Genomic DNA, 19,582 nt, shown 5'->3' on the forward strand with positions numbered 1-19,582 from the left:
GTGGGTCAGCCCGGGGTCAGAGGTCACACTGGGACAGGTTCACTCGGCAGGGTCACACTTTAGATTCTGGCTTTCTTTTAAATGGGATCGTTGCTCTGCAGCTGAGGCATTGTAGCCTCGGCCCGCTCCGTGTGTGTGTGTGTGTGTGTGTGTGTGTGTGTGTGTTATCTATACACTGTAATCAGTTATTTCTATTATGAAAAAAAGAGTCTGGATTGAATGTAGCTCCTATCAGCTTGGTCACCTGATTACTGCCAGGGGACATATCAGAGTGACATTTCAGTCAGCCAGGTTAGTCATACCTCTGTGCCTGTGTGCGTGTGTGTGTGTGTGTGTGTGTGTGGGTGTGTGTAGCTGTGGAGACCATATCAGGAGGGGCTCACCTATCTTATCAAGCCAACTGCTCTGAAGGGACTATTGTGTATGCAAGGTGACGAACTGCCTCAGATTCCCACTCAAACCATTTCTTTAAGGTGTGTGTGTGTGTGTGTGTGTGTGCTCCTGTGTGTATGTGTGTGCTGTTTTGAAGGACTCTAACCTAAAGCTCGATGGAAAGAATAACCTTTCACATGCCACCTTTTCCTTTATTCGTTCCCTCTTTCTTTCCTTCATTCTTCCTTTGTTCCTTCCTACCTCCCTTCTCTCCTGCATTCTTTTCTTTTTTCCTTCTTTCTCTCCCCTTTACCTTCCTGCCTTCCTTCTCTTCTTCGGCCTGCCCCCTTTCCTCTCCTTCCTCTTTTTCTTCCTCCTTTCTGTCTTCAGCTCCTCCCAAAGCACCGCTCCTCTCCTCACTGTAGCTGTCAGATTGTAACCTGAGACTTATTTGCTTTGACATAAGGACAAATGTGACAGGTAACTGCTCTGCTGTGTGTGTGTGTGTGTGTGTGTGTGTGTGTGTGTGTGTGTGTGTGTTTGTGTGTGTGTGTGTGTGATGCCTCAACGCTCGATGGGATGAAAGTGACAACGGTATAAAAGCAGAAAACAAATAGGTGACAAATTTAACAACACGGGGGGACAGACTACAGACGGACAGAAAGACAGACATACAGGCAGGAAGACAGGCAGGCAAACTGACAGACAGACGGGTTGCTTCTAACTGATGTGGGTTCATCTCTGCTCGTCTCAGCTGATCCTCACCCTTTTGGTCTTTGGTGACTTCCTTTGTTTCAGTCAAAGGTCAGACTCGGGTCAGGAGGTCTCAGATCGTCTGTGACTGCAATCAAATTTCTAATCAAGTCAAGACAGTCAGTCAGTGAGTGTGAGGAGTAAACTGCAGCGTCAACAGTAACAGTACACACAACAATGTGTACACACAACAATATGAGTACAGAAGATACATTGGTGTTTAGTTAACAGCCTGGAACTGTAAGTCAATCTAAAGTGTGCTCGGATTAAACCATAACGTGTGTGTGTGTGTGTGTGTGTGTGTGTGTGTGTGTGTGTGTGTGTGTGTGTGTGTGTTCAGGAAATGACCTGAGCTCCATGTACAACCTGCACAAACATGAAGAGGGTGAATGTAAAGGAAACCCAATCAGACACCTGAGGGACCTTGTATCTCCCAGTTTGCAGATTACAGAATGCATTTTGAAGCGATATAATAAAACTAAACAAGCGTGGACATACAAGGTCTAAGTTAGAATCATGCTGCTCTGTGTGTTTCCTCTTTCTACAACTTTGTACATAGAGTCAAAACACAAAAGCAACATAGGAGTGTTTAATCTGACCAGATCTGAATTCTAACATGAGAGGAAACTGAACAATAAACTTCTCAAAAGGGGAAATGTGAAGATTGTAGCTACCCCTGGCATATGTGTGTGTGTGCATGTGTGTGTCTGCTTTGAGGCTCTCAGTGTGATACAGCCGTGTTTAGTCTAGCAGTCCTACATGTCACACACCACAGTCATTTGGTCAGGAGCTGTTTCAACAAGACGCTGCTATTCCTGCACAGCCGGCAGCTACACACACACACACACACACACACACACACACTCATGACTGATGGACGGAGACGTTTGGACGTCCTGTCAATAACGCCGCGTCATGAACACGTTGACCTGCTGGCTAATATCATTTTCTCTGTTTTATTCATGAAACGTAGCTTTTGTGTGTCACGTTAAGACGTTATAGATAGATAGATGTACTTTATTGATTTATCTAAGTTATCTAAGGAGTTATTGGATGATTCAGTGGATTTGGGTTCATTTGTAACTAAAATAATAAAAATCTGTTTACTGGACAAAGTTTAAATTGTAAAAACTATTTTCCAATCCTGATAACAAGAATGAAGCTTCGAAATGAGAAGATTTTTATTTAGGATTTGTTTGGATTTTTTTAATGTTTTTATTCTAATTCAATAATTTTTTCTCTTCCTTGCTGATTTTATTTAGATTTACTTTATTTACAAAAATCAGTCACTCATTTTTGCTTTTAAACAGCTAAAATATAAAATAATACATAATAAATAAATATTAAATATGAATCTATAGGATTTCTAGATTTTAATGTGTTTTTAGATTTTTTTTTAATTTTTGTTTCTAGAGACACGTTTGTCCTGTGGAGCTCAGATGTGTTCTGATGGGTTCTGATGGGTTCTGATTTTCTGAAGCTCTTTGATGGCAATTAATCAAATCAAATGAAAAGTGAAACCGAAAAATGTAACTAAACAAACCAAACTTAACTGATTATTCACAAATGCAACTCCTCTGCATCGTGTGAAGGAAAATAAAAACCAAATGCTGCATTTCTCCCCATGTTTTTGCCTTTTTAATAATAAAAATGAATCATGAATCAATCACAACATTCAAACCAACAACATGAACAGCAACAAGAACAACAAAGATAAACAATACAATATATTATATCAGCAAACTTTCAAAGTCTGAAAAGCGACGTAGCTTAAATAAAAGACAAATAAAGTCCACAGAGGACAACGTGTGACCTGAAACTTCTGAGTCCTGCTGCGTTTGACTCAAATCCTTCAATAGATCATCGGCGTACAAAGTCTTCAAAGATCGGAAAATGTTTCAAGAAAAGGCACTTTGGGACAGTTTAGGGTTTGCAGACTTCAGTCACAGCTGAAGCCTTTTGTGTGTGTGTGTGTGTATGGGAGGGCTGTCTCTGTTACACACACACACACACACACACACTCACACACTATCAGCCCACCTGGCCAGTGGGAGCTCCATAGTGCAAAGTACTGTATGTAAATGCTCCCATAGTGCATCTCTCCTCCCATCCTCTCCTTTAGTAACTGACTGGACTTCATGCACCTCACCAGGCTGAATCTGACGGACATGTGACCACCGAGTGTGTCGTTAGCGGATATCAATGTAGGTAACAAGAGGAAGCCTGTGGCAAACGAAAAAACTCAGACAAACACGAATGACAGGCTTCTTTCTTTCTTTCTTTCTTTCTCTCTTAGTTTGAACCACAGTTAATTTATCTCTTTGCCATCTCGAGATGTTTTTGCGAGCTCTTTTTCTTCTTCATATCGACCAAAACAAAAACTCCCATTGTCTTTAAATCTAAGTTGACAGATGTGACATGAGAGGAAAGTGTGTAACACAAAGACCTGGCCTCCGCTTCTCCACCGTCTCCCGCTGCAGTAACACAGTAACCTTAAACTCGCCTCTCTGTCTTTAGCTATCAAGCTCACATCTGGATGTAACTACAGGCACTATACAAGATATATTAAAATTTATTCCCTTCATAAATAAATGCAAATATCCTTTCCCTCCCCACATTACCTCTATTTACATTTTATACAAAGACATTTCATTGGGACGGGATCTGACTTCTACATTGACTTACACAGATGAGTAAAACGTCTTCATTGTCTTCACTTCTTCTTCTTCTACTACTTCTGCTTCTTCTTCTAGCGTCCTTTTGTAACCGATGAGTCTCCATGTTCCATTATGTCCACCCAGAGTTGGCGAGAGAAGAAAATGTTCTTTGGTCCCTTCAAACCTCAAACATGGCAGCCATTTTAGATGCAAGTCTCTTCCAAGGCCACTGGACACGAGCCAGCTAGAGCGAGCGGGCGAGAGAGAGAGAGAGAGCGAGGGGTGGGAGGGGGGGGAGAGAGAGAGAGAGAGAGAGAGAGAGAGAGAGAGAGAGAGAGAGAGAGAGAGAGAGAGAGAGAGAGAGAGAGAGAGAGAGAAAGAGTGAGCTCAGGTGTCCATTTTAGATGCAGAGAGAGAGAACCTGCTGTCCACCGTCCTCCATCTTAGCTCAGACGTGGTTGAGGTGAGCGTCTACATTAGGAGGCGTTGAGCACAGAGCGGCTGTACAGAGTTTGGTAGTAAGCACCTGAGTCCATGGCCCCCGGGCCCTGACTGTCATAGATCTGCTTGGCCCCCACAGGAGAGCCGTTGGTGTAGCTGTTGTAGGCCATCACCTGGTCCTGGTAGGACTTGAGGTCCATCTTCTGCTCGTTGGACATGAGGTTGGTGATGGAGAACGGGTGGTTGAAGTTGTAGTGGGGGTCCAGAGACTTGAGGGCATCACTCTGCAGGTCCATGTGCTGCATGGCGCTGGGCAGCAGATGGGCGCTGCCCCCTAAGGACTGGGAGTGGAGGAGAGGGATGGAGGAAGAGGAGGTGGTGGAGGAAAGGGACAAGGAGGACGGAGGGATAGAGGAGGAGGAGGAGGAGGGAGGGAGAGAGCCAGGAGGGCTGTGGAGGTGTGAAGACGAGGGAGGAGGGCAGTCTAACCGGACCATGGAGCTCCTGGAATGCTGCTGGTCATCTGAGGAGGAGCCCGGGTGAGAGTTGTCTGAGTGGGCAGAGTCTGCTCCCTCAGATCCTCCTGGGGGGCTGCGGTCCTCGTCCAGGCTGTCTCCACCGTGGCCCCCTTTGCCCATCCCCCCCTCCTGGCTCTTGCCTGCTTTCTTTGCCAGCTTGTCCTCAATCTTGAAGCGTTTCTGGCGCCTCAGGTAGCAGCCGTTCTCAAACATGTTGCCTGACTGGGGGTGCAGCGTCCAGTAGGAGCCTTTCCCCGGTTTGTCCGGCGAGCGAGCCACCTTGACAAAGCAGTCGTTGAAGGAGAGCGAGTGGCGGATGGAGTTCTGCCAACGCTGCTGGTTCTCACGGTAGTAGGGGAACAGGTCCATGATCCACTGGTAGATCTCGTTCAGGGTCAGCATCTTGCTGCCGCTCTGCTGGATCGCCATGGTGATGAGGGAGATGTAGGAGTACGGCGGCTTGGCGTGGGTCAGGGAGCGCCGATAGGGTTTGGGTGGCATCTCTTTGGGTCCGGGTCGGCTCAGGGAGGAGGCGGCGGCGTAGCCCAGCTGGCCCATGGACTGGCCCATGTTCTGGTAATGGGACAGTGAGCCCAAGGAGGAGGCGGCAGAGGGGCCCAGCTGACCCAGAGAGCCCGAGCCCAGGGACGACGCCACCGGCGACAGAGACATGTGACCGGGCCCAGAGCCCATGGAGGCCAGCGGGGACGTGCTGAGGCCGGAGCTGGGGTACGCCATGTTCATCCCTGCTGGAGAGGCGGTGGCCGGGTTCAGGTTGATGTAGCTGTTCATGGCTCCCATGGAGCTCATGGAGCCCAGACCAGAGTTCATGGAGCTGGGAGAGGTATACATCTGGAGACGAGAGAACATCTGGTCATTCACAGCAAAACACACAACTACTTTAATAATAAAATATATTAATAATAATAATAATAATAATAATAATAATGGTTTAAAGGAATTATTCAAACAAATAGGTGACTTTAAAAAGATTGGCATCAGCAAATAGAGCATAGCAGTGAAACTCTGCTCTCCATTTTAAACGTTTCTCCTCCTTATCAATGCACAAAGCAGCTCTCAGTGCGCGGAGGGGACGTGGATTTCACACGGAGATGTTAAACCTGAAAATGCGTAAAAGCGCGTCACGGTGCCGCACTTCAGAGGCCTCCGGCTCCGCTCTCAGGCTGCGCTCCGGTAAACAAGCCGCGCTCTGTACCGGGCCCAGCACGGCGGGTCCGTTAGGTTCCGACCCGGACTGTTTGCGTTTGAAAGGTAAAAATCTATGTATAGATTAAAGCGGGGGTGGGGTGGGGGTCATATGTGTGTGTGTGTGTGAGAGAGAGAGATTAATCATTGCCGGAGTCTCTGCTTCTTCTGTAACTTCATCAGGTCCCAGCCGCTTGATGGCATTAAGTCTTAATTGCATTAGCGCGTCTCGTTCACACCTGAGCTGCTGACAAAAGAGGAACATCGGGACTCAAAGCATTGTGTCCGACGCGTTTCCTGTTAGAGAATTCGATTTAAATTGAGGCGATCAGTGACTGTAGAGAATTGTGACGTCTTAATCTGTGAAATCACGTTTTTTTCCTACGAATTCTCTCTCTTTTTGGTTTTTAAAGTTAATTATTAGAGCGTAAATGAATGTGCGCGTTATTCCTCCAAACATCTGCCTGTGAGAAAGAGACTCAGTGTAGTTTGATGTGTTTAAGATTAGATAAAAGTTTCTATCTGTTCCTCACTTCGGCTGCAGTTTGAGCTTTTATTTCTTTACTTTTTAAAATTAATAAATGACGTAATTAGAGCTCCGAAGTGATGAAGCACAAACCCAGATGATCAACATGTGTGTGTGTGTGTGTGTGTGTGTGCGTGTGTGTGCGTGTGTGTCTTTACCTCGCCCTCGCTGTAGAAAGTATTCCACTCTGGTAGATCGTGAGTTTCCATCTTCACTGAGCTCAACATCCCCAACAAACTCTTCAGAGTGGAGAAGATCTTTAAGGTGGATCTTTAAGGTGGATTAGATCTGAAAATCCTGGATCCTTCGTCGATTTTGGTAAAAAAATTCAGAGAAGAAAAATGGAGCAAAAAAAAAATCCAGACAGATTTTTTTTCTTTCTCACGAAAAATATCTTAAGTTCAAAACAAAGTGAAGAAGCAACAATCGAAGCCGTCACGTGCTGCTGGAGCTCCTCAGTAGTGTTAGATGTCAGTCCTCCATTGTTTCATGAGCTTAAGCTTGTTTACGGCGGAGCAGATGTTGACTGCAGGCCCCAGTGTGTGTATGTGTGTGTGTGTGTTCGCTTCTCTCTCCACCGGGGCCCCGGGACGCACGGTGTGACAGGGAGCGGGTCCAGGGAGCAAATACAGCGGAGCGGCATGGAGGCGTGATTCTTATAAGGTGCCGGCAGCCCCGCCCGCCCCGCCCCCCCAGCACACATTTGAATACGCATTAAAGGATCCAGGAAGGCCCGGCACAGAGGGCCGAGGTGGCCCCCTGGCGTGCTGTATATTGGCCCGGCGGCTGGGCCTGCGGGCCACCCGGGCGAGGCTCCACGGTCTCTGAAGGAGGAGGAGGAGGAGGAGGATGATGTTTCAGTCTGCATGAGCTCAGAACATTCGGCTCCGAGTTCGTTAATAATAAACACACGCACACGCGCACACACACGCACACGCACGCACACACACACTGGACAGTCCAAATTATTACAAATAACCGTTATGGTGTGTGTGTGTGTGGGGGGGGGGGGGGGGGGGGGGTGTGTGTGTGTGTGTGTGTGGCTCCACCCTCACACACTCCACACTGCAGTGTAACGGCCCAACTTATTTCAGATCGTGGTTGCTGATAGTCAAATGTGTCCCGGTGAAGGCGGAGAGGAGAAACTTTAACCACTTTATCGTCTCTTCTATATAAACGCACAGAAGTGTAGAATGTAACTGTGGAGTGGAGCCGCGGGTCAGATGAGATCAGAAGCTCGGAACAACTGCGGCGATTTAAAAGTAATTTAACGGACTTTAAACGGATTTTAAATGTCTGATAATCGGAATCCTAATTGTCCACACAGATTCTATTCCAGACTGAGACGCTTTGCTCTATAGAATCACAGAACATAGATCGGGCTCGTGCGTCTAATCGGTGCGTAAAAGTGCAGCACGAGCGTTTGGTTGAGATCTGAGGAGTGAACGAACCTTTGCATAAGTGAAGTGAAGTCCTCCCGTGTGACGTCACCCAGTGTGATGCAGCGGCCCGGGTGAATCCACATCGGGCCTCGCTGCAGACGGAGGCCTGTGAATGTCAATGCGGCGCCTAATGGCCAATCAATGGACATGTAATTGATGCGCAGGCGGGAGGTCGACGGGATTAGAGGGTGAGAAAGAGCCCAAAGGAAAGAAGACACAAGGCCACAGGAAGCAGAGGACACACTCAGGCTGGGGACACACTCGGGGAGGAGAGACACTCAGGTAGAGGACACACTCTGGGAGAAGACTCACTCAGGCAGGAGACACACACTCAGGGAAGAGACACACACTCAGGCAGGAAAGACACCTACGGAGGAGATACACTCAGGCAGGAGACACACTCAGTCAGGGAGGAGAAGCACCTAAGGAGGAGACACACTCAGGTAGAGGACACACTTAGACAGGAGACACATCTGACCTCAGGAGCCTCTACCATAATCTCACCGCATGTGATGAGGTGAGATTTCCTGTGATGGCCAATAACTGAAGGTTTCCATCGATCAGCTGCTGTCCGGTTTAATGTACACACACACACACACACACACACCTGTAGAGACGCGGTGATGATCGGCTGTTTGAGCCGCGGTGTGAAGTCGATTAAGGCCTGATGGGGCTCACACCTCCGCCTGAGTAATGATGTCATTACAGTGGGGACGACCATGTGTGTGTGTGTGTGTGTGTGTGTGTGATGGAGTTTAAGTCTCAGCAAATCGAGCAAACACTGAGAAAGAAAAGATCAAGAGCATTAATATAGAAGTTCAAATGTTTGTATACAAGTAAGAATTAGAATAATAAAATAAAATACATGACTACGCAACAATCAACTACGCTTAAGTCTCACATTCAGATCTACAAGCAGTAACAAGAACAATCAGTACATATGAATGTACCCTTTAAATGATTACGCACCTATCGATCTGCTTATCTATTAAGTCGATCTGCTTATTAAGTTCTATTTATCTATAAGTTAGTGGCTGGACACATTTTCACTGTAAAACCTGACTGAGACCACACCGACACGAGATACAGAGTTTATAAAGATTTAAACTAAGATTTGATCTGCTAAATAATAAATACAAAACTAAATAACTAAATATAAATAGTCTGATAAAAGGAATGAAGCATATTTCTCTGTAAAACGCAGAGGAGCAGAAGAAGAATTCACGTTAAGCCTAAATTGAGTGGAACTTTTTAACATTTTATTTGAAGATTATTGCTCCACTGGATCCTGCATCTATTTAATAAAAAAAAAAAGATGACATTCTTCTTTTCCTGAAACCTGTCGTCTTTTTTCTTTCTTTTTCTGGGATGAAGGACGGAGCGTCTTCCTCACATGCCGGTGTCTCTGCGGGCCGCTGCTCTTATTAACACCTCTGTAATTGGCTTAACAATCACACTGACGGAGGAAACGGCAGATCAGCTGCGGAGGAATAATTACAGCTCCTCCTCCTCTTCACGATTTAAGTAAACAGCTTCATCGTTTTAAAGGTTTATAGCTTTAAAAAAAAAAGGGGGGTCCTTGAGCTAAAGTGCAGCTAAACTGGAGGCTGGTTTGGTCTCAGTGTGATCGGTGAAGCTGTTTGATGTCTCATATGAAGTCAACAACAATCAGACTTACTTGGGCCTGCAGACAGTGATGGAAACTAACATGTCTGTAGAGAGAATGAGCGAGTTGTATGTCTCTCTCTGTGTGTGTGTGTGTGTGTGTCAGCCCTTTTGGTAAACTGGTGGCCTGCTGAAAGTCTCCAGCAGCCCCTGAGACCCTGAATAGGATGAAATCATAAGCATACCTCACAACATCAGAGTATAAAAAGAAAAGGTCCCATTTGGAACACACACACACACACACACACACAAGTTTAAAACATGTATCACACCAGGACACAAAGGAACCTCCAGAATCCAGAAAGCTCATTCACCAGGTCCTTCAACTCATCAGTTACTCCTGAAGACACTGAGGTGACGCATTGGGCCGTAATTACAGGGCAAAGTGCGCCTCCTGGTGGCCAGTAGAAGGAGGAGTAGAGTTGGACAGTTTCATTATTCAAAGAGAAGGTTGAATGGTTTGTTTCACAGTTTTTGAAGTGTTGAATAATCCACATACTCCAGAACGGACGACATTAGACTGTGCTATATGTTTCTACATGTTATTAACTCTTTAAAGTATGGATCATCTTTAAGCCCACTGCTGTAAATCAATAAGCACAAAGAACCAAGTTCATCTTTCCATCCCATTTTTTTATTCCCAGTTTCTGTGTTATACATCAAGCTGAAAAAAGCCCAACAGATCTCAAACAGACAGATAAAGGAGGAGAGACAGACAGACAGACAGACAGACAGAGAGCTGGGAGGATCACATCCAAAACAACTGGCCAGTCACAACTACAAACACTTCAGGGTGAAAAGCAACAGAAAACAAAAGAGATTTAGGTGAATCATCAACGAGACGGCGTTTCTACTTCCCCTGAGAATCCCACACACATAAACAGACAGTAAACATTTGTAAAAGGCACTTTAACAACGGGATTGCATGACGTATCAGTGCATATTTCAACTTAGACTCCGCCCCTCTAAAGGGAACCTGACCTGTGGGTTATTCTTTGAATACATAAGGCCAGAGACGCGTGACTGAATACTGAACACTTTAGTCTGAAGGGCTGCTTTGCAGGTTTGCACAGGGGGGCTGCAGCCTGGCTGGGGATATAGAGCGACCTAGAGCGACATCTATTAGAAAACATTTACATCTAGAAACTTCAGTTTGACGTCAACTTTGGTTCTCCTGTGCTTGTGTGTGTGTGTGTGTGTGTGTAGGAGAAGATCCACCCCAAAACACGTGTGCTGGATTGTGACAGAGCTGAGCTGAGGATGCTGGATGCTGTTGGATTGTGGAACGTGATGTCACATTCCTGCTCGCTCTTATTTACCGGGCAAATAATGTTAGAAAATGAGAATCCAGACAATCAGGATCTCAGCCCAGAGCCAGGATTGTTCTAGAATAGATTCATCTCTCCCTGTTTGGCTTTAATGTTCAGATTACAGAGGAAAGGTTTGTGCTTTGGGGTGGAATCTCTCTTTAAAGAACAAACAACATATCTGGTTAGGAACTGGAACAGGTGTCTGAACGGTAAGATTCAAAACGTTTGCATATAGACTCTAACTAAGGATTGCACATAGATACTATAATACAGTATATAACATGGAACATTCTAGTATAAAATATAGCCCTAAGTCTATCATAGATATCTTAACATATACATTCAGGGTGAAGCATCGGCTGGGCTGCATCGTGTACAAAAGCTTAAAGTTTAAATACGGTCGGACACAAGAGACGCTGTGGCTGCTCGACACGGTGACAGAGGAAATGTTTCGTCCTGAGTCGCCTTTAGGTGAAATCCAACACGCAGAGAAACGACACGGCCGCCGCTCCGCCGTTACGCCAGATTCACCTTCAGATAAAAGAATCTAAAACACGGTGAGCCCGTTTGTGGTGTTGTAGGAGACTCATCGTTTTTAAGAGCAATAACATTTAAAACCTTGGCAGAGAAAACGCCTTTATGTTGTCAACCGTCCACTTGTCCAGAGGGAAACGTGTGCATATTGTTTTATGGTTTGCTGGTTCAGCCTCTAACACTACATCACCTGAACGCTACATAAGCCGTGCAGCAGCTACTTCCTGTGCAGCTCAGTCAGCACCAGCTCAGGCTCACGTCATAGATCAGCTGCTGTTACCAACGACAACCTACAGCAGATTCTATATTATTCCCCCCCGCTGCCAAGAGGAAGATGGAGGAGAGCAGAAAGAACACTCAGCTCCCATCGGCCTCCTGTCAGCGTGGCTTCATCTTTACAGCTCTAGAGCCGCTCGCCCGTCGCTCTGTGCAGTCAGACTTCTTCAGTTTAGGAGCGACGGCGGCGTGAAGACGAAGAGTCAACTCATAACAGACCGCAAAGAGGAAGGATGAATGTATTAAAATCAACTTGTGGATATTTGTCAATGGTCAGCAATGGAGAATCCTACCTGTGTGTGTGTGTGTGTTTGTGTGTGTGTGTTTGTGTGTGTGTGTGTGTGTGTGTGTGTGTGTGTGTGTGTGTGTGTGTGTGTGTGTGTGTGTGTGTGTGTGTGTGTGTGTGTGTGTGTGTGTGTGTGTGTGTGTGTGTGTGTGTGTGTGTGTGTGTGTGTGTGTGTGTTGCTGACCGTTGTTCAATCTCTGGTTCCATCAGGACAAACGTTTTTTGTCCGTATGCTCCGACACATCAGTGTGTGTCTTTGACCGACTGAGCTTTTATTGCTCGTAAGCAAACAAGCCGTGTGAAACACTTCTGTGAGTCGATGAAGTGAAGTGAAGGTTTGGTTTTACGTCGCGCTCCATTGAAGGGGAAGCCTAAAGGTCACGGGTTCAATGTGACCCTTACTGTCTGCTGAAGGACACGTTTGATGGCAGATGTTTCCAGAGGCAGTAGAGGCTGAACGCCACACACACACACACACACACACACACACACACACACACACACACACACACACACACACACACACACACACACACACACACACACACACACACACACACACACACACACACACACACACACACACACACACACGCACACACACACACACACACACACCACCGTTTTGTAGGAATCACACTGCATAAGTCAACATGTAGGTAAAACAACAACAATAAGAGCAGGGAGCAGGGAGTCTTGTGATCTGGTGGCGTCTGTAAGGTTTGCAGGTGTGAGTGAGTAGAGTTAGGACCTGTGTGATGGCGTCCATAGCGTTTCTCTGAACAGTCTGTGGCTGTAATGTGTTGCTCATCTTGTCCACCTGGGGGCGCTCCAAGGCCGACGCCTCTTTCCTCTGTGACAGGACTGTGGAGCAGCAAACAGAAGAAAACATTTTAGTGACCACAGAGTGATTGATTCAAAGCTAAAAGCAACTTGAAGTGTTCAATCTGATGTCTCAATACTCTGAAATCTGAACAGTTTGTCTCACATTCTCACACACACAAGTTTCAAGCCTCACATCCTAATAAGGCCCCGGGGTGGTAGAGACAGAGGAGACCATGAAGTCAGAGGTGGACTTTGTTATTCACTTCACTCTCTGAGCCTGGATGTTAATCGCTGTTCAATACTTTTAGTTTGCTCACTAAATTGATGAATTAGATTGTAACCTGCCTGCTGCTCTGTGTTGTCCTGCTGTTCATGAATCCACCATCACGTCTCTCTCTCTTTTTTGATGGTGACGTCTCCGCTCCCAGATGCCGCTCCACCGGCTGGTCCCGACCCTCCTCCTCCGGCTGCGGTCCCGGCTCCGGCTCCGCCGGTCCCGAGTATGGTGGAGACTTCTCCTTGCATGAAGGCCCAAGGGGGGCTGTTAGGAGAGGTATCCAGAGGACAGCGCTCTCCACTGGGGCAGTACACCTCCCCGTCCCCTCTGCGGCTCTGGATATAAACTCTGGTGCACGGGAAGCAGAACCTAGTTTGGAGCAGGAAAGGAAGAAGAGTTAGCTCAGTTTGGATGAACAATTAATCATGACTACAGTTGGTTGTCCTTCACAACTTCACAAGATCCCATAGTTCACTTCACCAAGAGGAAAAGAACAACAACAACGGCACCAACATGAGAGCAGACCAACCTGTGTCCTGGGACAGAGGGACACTGGACAAAGTGTGTGTCCTCCAGCCTCTCGTGGCACAGGGTGCAGGACAGCGTAGCTCCCGTGGACAGAGCACTGCTCGCCGATGCAGACACCAGCTCAGACGCGCCACCGTGAGGTAACGCTGCCGCCGTGGTGGCCGCCTCCGCCGAGGAGCTGGAGCCCAGGGGCTCGACCCCGGCCCGGGCGGCGAGGGGGCGCGGCTGCCTGGCTGGAGATGACGCTGGTTTGGGGCTGGTCTGGCTCACACCCCCCGCCATGGAGGAGGAAGAAGAGGGGAGTCCTGATGTCTTGCTGCTGCCAGCCACGGCCGTGTGGCCCTGCCCCTGGCTCTTCGGCTGGCTCTGGGACGAGCTGAGCTCCCGTTCGAGCTCCGGGGTGATGAAGGGGGCGATGCCCATCCCGATCCCCATCTGTCTCCGGCTCATCTCTGCCAGCACGGGGGCGGGGAAGATCATCGGGCTCATGGGGGCCGTCCTGGCTGTCAGGCCCGCCGGCATACCGGCGAGCAGCCCGTGAGGGATCCCGGCGATGCTCTGGGTGACCAGACTGGGGGGAATGACGGCGCTGAGCCTCCGGCTGCCGCTGGGACTCTGACGGTTCACCTCAGGGGGCAGCTGGCCTTCGCGGTGCAGCCCGTTGGGGGGCACTCGAGCAGTGGACCCAGCACTCTCTCCTCTTCCTCCCCTTTCGAAGCGGTCGCTGTGCGGCCTCCCGCCGTCAGCCGCCGCCTCTCCTCTGCCAGACACGCCGTGTTTGTTGGGCGAGGGTCCGGGAGACCGAACGTTCCCGTCCTGCATCCCGTGGCTCCGTTTCAACTGTCGGGCGCTCGTAATAAGAAACTCAATTTGGTTAGCGCCCTCATAGTTCACGCACCCCCGGCAGACCACCTCGCTGAAGTCCCACACCACCGTCCACGGCATCTTGGGCAGGTCGCACAGGTAGCACCACTGGCGCCTGGAGGAGGAGGGGGACGACATGGCCGCCAGCGAACCTGAGTGACTGCAACCACAAAGCTAGCCTGCTAATGTGTTAGCACAGTTAGCCGAGTTAACCTATTTAGCTTTGACAGGTGCACGCCCTCTGTCTGCTCTGACTTTATGAACTAACGACTTTCAAACCGCTTCAGAACAATGTGTCACATTCTACAACTGTCGAATAAGCTAAAGGTTTGAGGTAGTTTCCTCTCCGCATACAAAGATTTGGTTTTGTTTACCAACTTCGGCCTTTTCTTGACTGCTGTCAACTGCCTCCCCGACGGACGCTGGGCGTTGCGTAACCTAACAAGGTGCATTGTGGTCCTTAGAGTTTTTCCATTGATACCTCCTGGTCCAAACCCGCTTTCTGATCCTGAACGTAAAACTACACGTCAACCCTGACACGGAAGTGACGTAACTAAAGGCCACAGTTCACTTTTGTGTCAACACATGTGCGTCCTCCGTAACCATGCGTCTGTAGGCAGATAGCGCATAGCTAAGTCCTTTATTGTAGTAGTTTGCGAATTGTTTATCGCTTAAAGATGCCGAGAGACGTGTCGTCTTCATCAGCAAGTGAAGACGAAGCACACAATTCTACTGCACCGTCGCCGGCAAAGCGCAAACAAACCGGTAAGTTCAAACGTAAACTTTGCGGGTAGCTGCCATGCTAATTTAGTTTACATGAGAGCTGGAGCTTAGTATCAGAACGCGGCGACTCACTTTTTGATCGATACGTCCTGATCGTGACTCATAAGAGAGTGAGCGAGCATTCATCTCAGATAAGCGTTTATAAGCTGGTCATTAGTTACACGCTAACTAAGGTCCGATAGTCGTAGTTGTTCAAAATGAATTTATTGGTCAACATGTAGCGATTATTTACCTGCTGGTTTCATTTTAGCTTCCGTACTCTTAATTATGCTTTAACGGCGTTAACATAGAGGAACCGCTGCTCTCTGCTCTCTGATGCTCTGTATCAGCTGATCAAATGATGAACGGTTGCTGTTTGGATCCACAGTAAAGAAGAACAGCAAGTACCAGTGTCCCGGAGACTTTGTGTCTTTCTGCCATAAACCCTGCAGCACCACACTGACCGACAAACTTAAAGATGACAACAATGAGTTATGGCTCATCAAAGTGCCTGGCAGCTTTGAGCCTGAATGGTGAGTAAGATGCTGTCACACACACAGGCTTAAGAGAAAGAGTGTGTGTGTTCATCTTGTGTTTTGGCTCTGCAACTAAGTCATAAGTTATAACACTTTAGTAGCAGTGCAGACTCACTGTGACTGTTTTATTGTCCACTTCCACTTGTTAGTAATAACTCATATTAGGGCAAACGGAGGGTAAGTCAGGCTGGAGGGGTTCAGTGAGATGTATGAGTGCAGCCTGATGATCCGAGCTTGTGTTTCTGTTCCCAGCATGCTTTGTGGGTGTGTTTATGTTATCTAATCTTGCCCCTCCTTCCTCTTCCCTCCATCCAGTTTCCGTGGCATCAAGGTTCCCCTCTCAGGCTTTCAGACTCTGAAGGTTGCCGCCCCCGTGGACGGGACCAAGGCGGGGATCTACAGCATCATGGCCTCCACGCACAGAACCTCAGAGCTCCGCTTGCTCACCGGCCACAAGCGCTCCTCAGACAGTGTGGCTTTTGGCCCCGCCTTCTCAGGCCTCCTCAACGTGTGTGAGACCTGCGGTGACAGCAGCACCAACCTGGCCCCTCAGATCATCCCCGCCACCCCGGCGCCCTCCATACCGCCCGGGCTCAAACAGCGCTTCCATCCCTTTGGCAGTAAAACCCCGGCGCTGAGCTGCATGGCAGAGAGCGAGGTGGACGGAGCTTCATCCAAACCAGCAGTGGTAGAGGCAGAAGAGGAGGAGGAGGGTAAGAAGAAGAAGAAAAAGAGGAAGAAAGAGAAGCATATTAAGACGGAGCCAATGGAGGAGGGGGTGAAGGTGAAGGAGGAACCAGTTTGTGAGAGTCCCACTCAGGACGTCGTGATGATGGAGCTCCCCTCGCAGGACGGCGAGGGATCAGAGGAGAAGAGGAAGAAGAAGAAGAAAAAGAAAGACAAAGACAGAGAGAAACAGGAGGAGGTGGAGGCGGAGCTTGTTCCTGAAGTGAAGGAGGAAGAGGTGACGGTGAAATGTGAACGTGTAGACGCTTCAGAGGCGGACGCTTTAGACGCCTCAGGCAAGAAGAAGAAGAAGAAGAAGAAGAAAAGCAAAACTGCTGATGACTAGTTTGTTTACTTACATGTTGAACATTTGTGATCAAACCAAGCCGGGACTGACACTCACTGCAAAAACAACACAGACTTTAAAATACTCAAATAATAAAACAAAGCGTTTCAGTGAAGCCTAAAGCTTTTACTTTCTTCACATGAGTCAATGAGATCAGTGTACTTCCTGTTTTCATTTCAGATCAGATTGTTTCAAGAATCTTGTACAATAAAGTGTTGATTTTCTAGACTTAAGTGCATCGGTCACAACTTCACTCTCAAAGAAAACTAGATCCCTCGCTTTTATTCTGAAGGCCAGTTGCTCATACAGGAAGTTGTATTGATGCCAAACGGATTGATTTGTGGTCCAGTACTTCTTGCTTCCAAATGTATTATTAAATTATATTATTATATTTATGACCAGCTCGACTCTCTGCAGCCTCCATAAAGCGACAAGAAACTAGGAGACATTTCTTTTTTTGTTTTGAAGTAGAAAAGGAGAGAAGCTGAAGCTGTCTGCGTCACAGCTGCAGTGTGAGGTCGTGCTCTGCTCTCCACCTCTGACACCAATCACATTACAAGGCTGATCTTAGCGAATGGAACTCTTCTGCGTGTTAAAGTCGGTCTTATAGGATATTTACATGTCAGCACAGAATCAAGCCTTAATCTGCATCACTAACACCAACAGTTAGGTGGCTGAATGAAGCAGCTGTGGCCGGCAGGTGGCGCCACAGTCCAGCTTGTGTTCCTGCTGAGCCCCAGCCTCTGACTCACCTCTGTCTTACTTTAACGCTCTCGTTTCTTTTTTTTACTAACAACACAGATTTTCCATGGCCGTCCAAACACACACACCAGCAATTAATTGTTCTTTTCTTTCGGCCTTTGTTCATCGGTGAACTGTCGGATCAGAGTGACACACTGATGAAGAATCTCTGGGCCGCTGTGTGAGTCCAGACCGCATCCTCTCTCTCTCTCTCTCTCTCTCTCTCTCTCTCTCTCTCTCTCCCTCCCTCTCTCTCTCTCTCCGCCTCGTGCTGTTGGCTCTGCCTGCTCTGCACCGGAGTGTGGTCCTGTTTCTTAATGAGCTCCGGCACCTCTGGCTCTATCTCGCTCTCACCATCTGCAGGAACCTCTGCACACGCTGCAGGCCTTTATTGATCCAGACTCACATGTGCCCTCACATTCTTCACTGACCAACACATCCAGGAAATTAGCCAGAGAGTGTGAGCGGGAAGCAACACTATTCTGAATAATGACATGTTAACAGAATGTCAAGGTTTTAGAGTTCTTCTCCAATCTCTGATTTCTGTTTCAACACTCTTGGCTCAGCATTTCCTTCTCTCCTTTCCTAGTTGGTGTTTCTGCTCCAACATGAAGCTGTGCTGGTCACCAGGGGTCTCACTCAGCCAGGAGAACCAAACAAGTGACTCCACTCGCCCTGTCACATTGTTCATTTACCAACACATTTAGCTCTAATCAATGCTGCAAACATTCGATTTGGTGTCCTGGTGACACTGCAGCACCGCCGTGCATTTACATCTGTGTTACCTTTCATGCTGTTCTCTCATTCAAAGCCTTAACGTCCACAGATATGAGGCACGATGGAAATATCGTCCAGAAATCACCACCAGCATAACGTCACAGTGTCCAGAGCTTTGTGTGTCTATTTTGTCTGAATGTAGAGGCGTGTGCAGCTCTGGCAGAGCGACACACTCTCCATGTGCGTTTGCAGCCACAGATGTCAGATGTTGGATCAAGCATTTCCCCCCATGACGCACATCTGAATCCAGGTCTCTGTGTACCCTTACAGGTGTGTGAAATGTGTGTGTGCTGTAGAGAGAGAAGGAGAGAGCTCTGTGTGTGTGTGTGTGTGTGTGTCTGCCTATGCACACACACACACACACACAGTATTTCTGCCTTTTGTAAACAAGCATTTAAGTCACAATTAAATGGAAAACTATTTTTGTTTACCAATTAGTTGCTTGATTTTGGACAAATGGTGCTCAGTCGCCTCGGCCCAGTTTTCTGTTTTTAATAAGGAAAATGCTGCTTCCTGCTGCTGTAAACAGGGTTGATTAGTGCAGCAAAGCCCATCCAGTGAGTGTGTGGCTGTGGAGGCAGAGCCAGGAGTGTGATGAGGAGCAGAGCTGCAGGTGAAGAAACTCTGCGGCTCATCTGAGTTTATATGAAGGAAATAAAGATGAAAAAGTTCCAAGTCGTAATTTTCCAAAAGCAGTTAAAGTTAAAGACCTGGTTCCCTGGAGCCAATGCTTTTATCCACTACATGATTACTATGTGAAGCAGTGATGATGACGAGGGTGACTGAGACCTGAGGAGACAGAGAGCAGAGACACTTTGAAGGTTTTTACTAAAAGGAGCAAACACATTTATCTTTAAACATTTTATATTCCTGTACAAATCTGACTGTATTGATATTGATGCTCCTCTGTATCCAGCATGAAGGAATGATTGAATCTGCCTCCATTTGTAATGAAGCCTTCTGCGGTTCATGTAGAGCGTTACTGACTGGGTCCTCTGTAAATCCAGAGCGGCTCTGCTCCTCTGGACTGCAGGCACATTCATATTCTGAATGCGTTTTTGTGCAGGAGCTCTCGTTTCCGTGGCAGAAACACGGTACGGTGATCAGCCGACGACACGAGCGCTGCACACGCGTCTCCCAGGGGACGACGCCCTCTGACCCCGGGCTCAGACGCTGTAGCAGCATGAACACATTCACCTGCAGACTTTAAAGCG

General features: G+C 47.7%; 3 protein-coding genes across 3 annotated transcripts; 1 reads left to right on the forward strand and 2 right to left on the reverse strand.

The window, feature by feature from the left end:
• Positions 1-2,740: 2,740 nt before the first annotated feature.
• foxa3 (forkhead box A3) lies at positions 2,741-7,100 on the reverse strand. Its single transcript, XM_076158578.1, has 2 exons — positions 6,632-7,100; positions 2,741-5,593 (listed from the first exon to the last, which is right to left on the reverse strand). Exons 1-2 carry the CDS (start codon positions 6,698-6,700, stop codon positions 4,259-4,261), a joined length of 1,404 nt encoding a protein of 467 aa, XP_076014693.1. The 5' UTR covers positions 6,701-7,100; the 3' UTR covers positions 2,741-4,258.
• A 4,900-nt stretch (positions 7,101-12,000) lies between these two features.
• Positions 12,001-14,618, reverse strand: irf2bp1 (interferon regulatory factor 2 binding protein 1). The gene is made up of 3 exons (XM_076158574.1): positions 13,618-14,618; positions 13,157-13,457; positions 12,001-12,850 (listed from the first exon to the last, which is right to left on the reverse strand). The coding sequence occupies exons 1-2, from the start codon at positions 14,616-14,618 to the stop codon at positions 13,196-13,198; spliced, it is 1,263 nt and encodes a 420-aa protein (XP_076014689.1). The 3' UTR covers positions 12,001-12,850; positions 13,157-13,195.
• Positions 14,619-14,907: 289 nt separating this feature from the next.
• Positions 14,908-17,078, forward strand: polr1g (RNA polymerase I subunit G). Its single transcript, XM_076158575.1, has 3 exons — positions 14,908-15,245; positions 15,631-15,775; positions 16,094-17,078. Exons 1-3 carry the CDS (start codon positions 15,158-15,160, stop codon positions 16,848-16,850), a joined length of 990 nt encoding a protein of 329 aa, XP_076014690.1. The 5' UTR covers positions 14,908-15,157; the 3' UTR covers positions 16,851-17,078.
• The last annotated feature ends 2,504 nt before the right edge of the window (positions 17,079-19,582 follow it).

Source organism: Genypterus blacodes, unplaced genomic scaffold (genome assembly GCF_046128005.1).
Source record: "Genypterus blacodes isolate CSIRO-AG114 ecotype Tasmania unplaced genomic scaffold, CSIRO-AGI_Gbla_v1 ptg000084l_1, whole genome shotgun sequence".
Classification (NCBI taxonomy): Eukaryota; Metazoa; Chordata; class Actinopteri; order Ophidiiformes; family Ophidiidae; genus Genypterus; species Genypterus blacodes.

What these genes read in the sequence shown, in the direction of transcription:
- polr1g (XM_076158575.1), top strand. Translation starts at nt 15,158, where the DNA reads ATGCCGAGAGACGTGTCGTCTTCATCAGCAAGTGAAGACGAAGCACAC. An exon ending in GGCAAAGCGCAAACAAACCG is followed by an intron (nt 15,246 to 15,630) that starts GTAAGTTCAAAC and finishes TTGGATCCACAG; the next exon opens with TAAAGAAGAACAGCAAGTAC. An exon ending in GGCAGCTTTGAGCCTGAATG is followed by an intron (nt 15,776 to 16,093) that starts GTGAGTAAGATG and finishes CCCTCCATCCAG; the next exon opens with TTTCCGTGGCATCAAGGTTC.
- irf2bp1 (XM_076158574.1), bottom strand. Translation starts at nt 14,618, where the DNA reads ATGTCGTCCCCCTCCTCCTCCAGGCGCCAGTGGTGCTACCTGTGCGAC. An exon ending in CCCTCTGTCCCAGGACACAG is followed by an intron (nt 13,458 to 13,617) that starts GTTGGTCTGCTC and finishes GCTCCAAACTAG; the next exon opens with GTTCTGCTTCCCGTGCACCA.
- foxa3 (XM_076158578.1), bottom strand. Translation starts at nt 6,700, where the DNA reads ATGTTGAGCTCAGTGAAGATGGAAACTCACGATCTACCAGAGTGGAAT. An exon ending in CTTTCTACAGCGAGGGCGAG is followed by an intron (nt 5,594 to 6,631) that starts GTAAAGACACAC and finishes TCTCGTCTCCAG; the next exon opens with ATGTATACCTCTCCCAGCTC.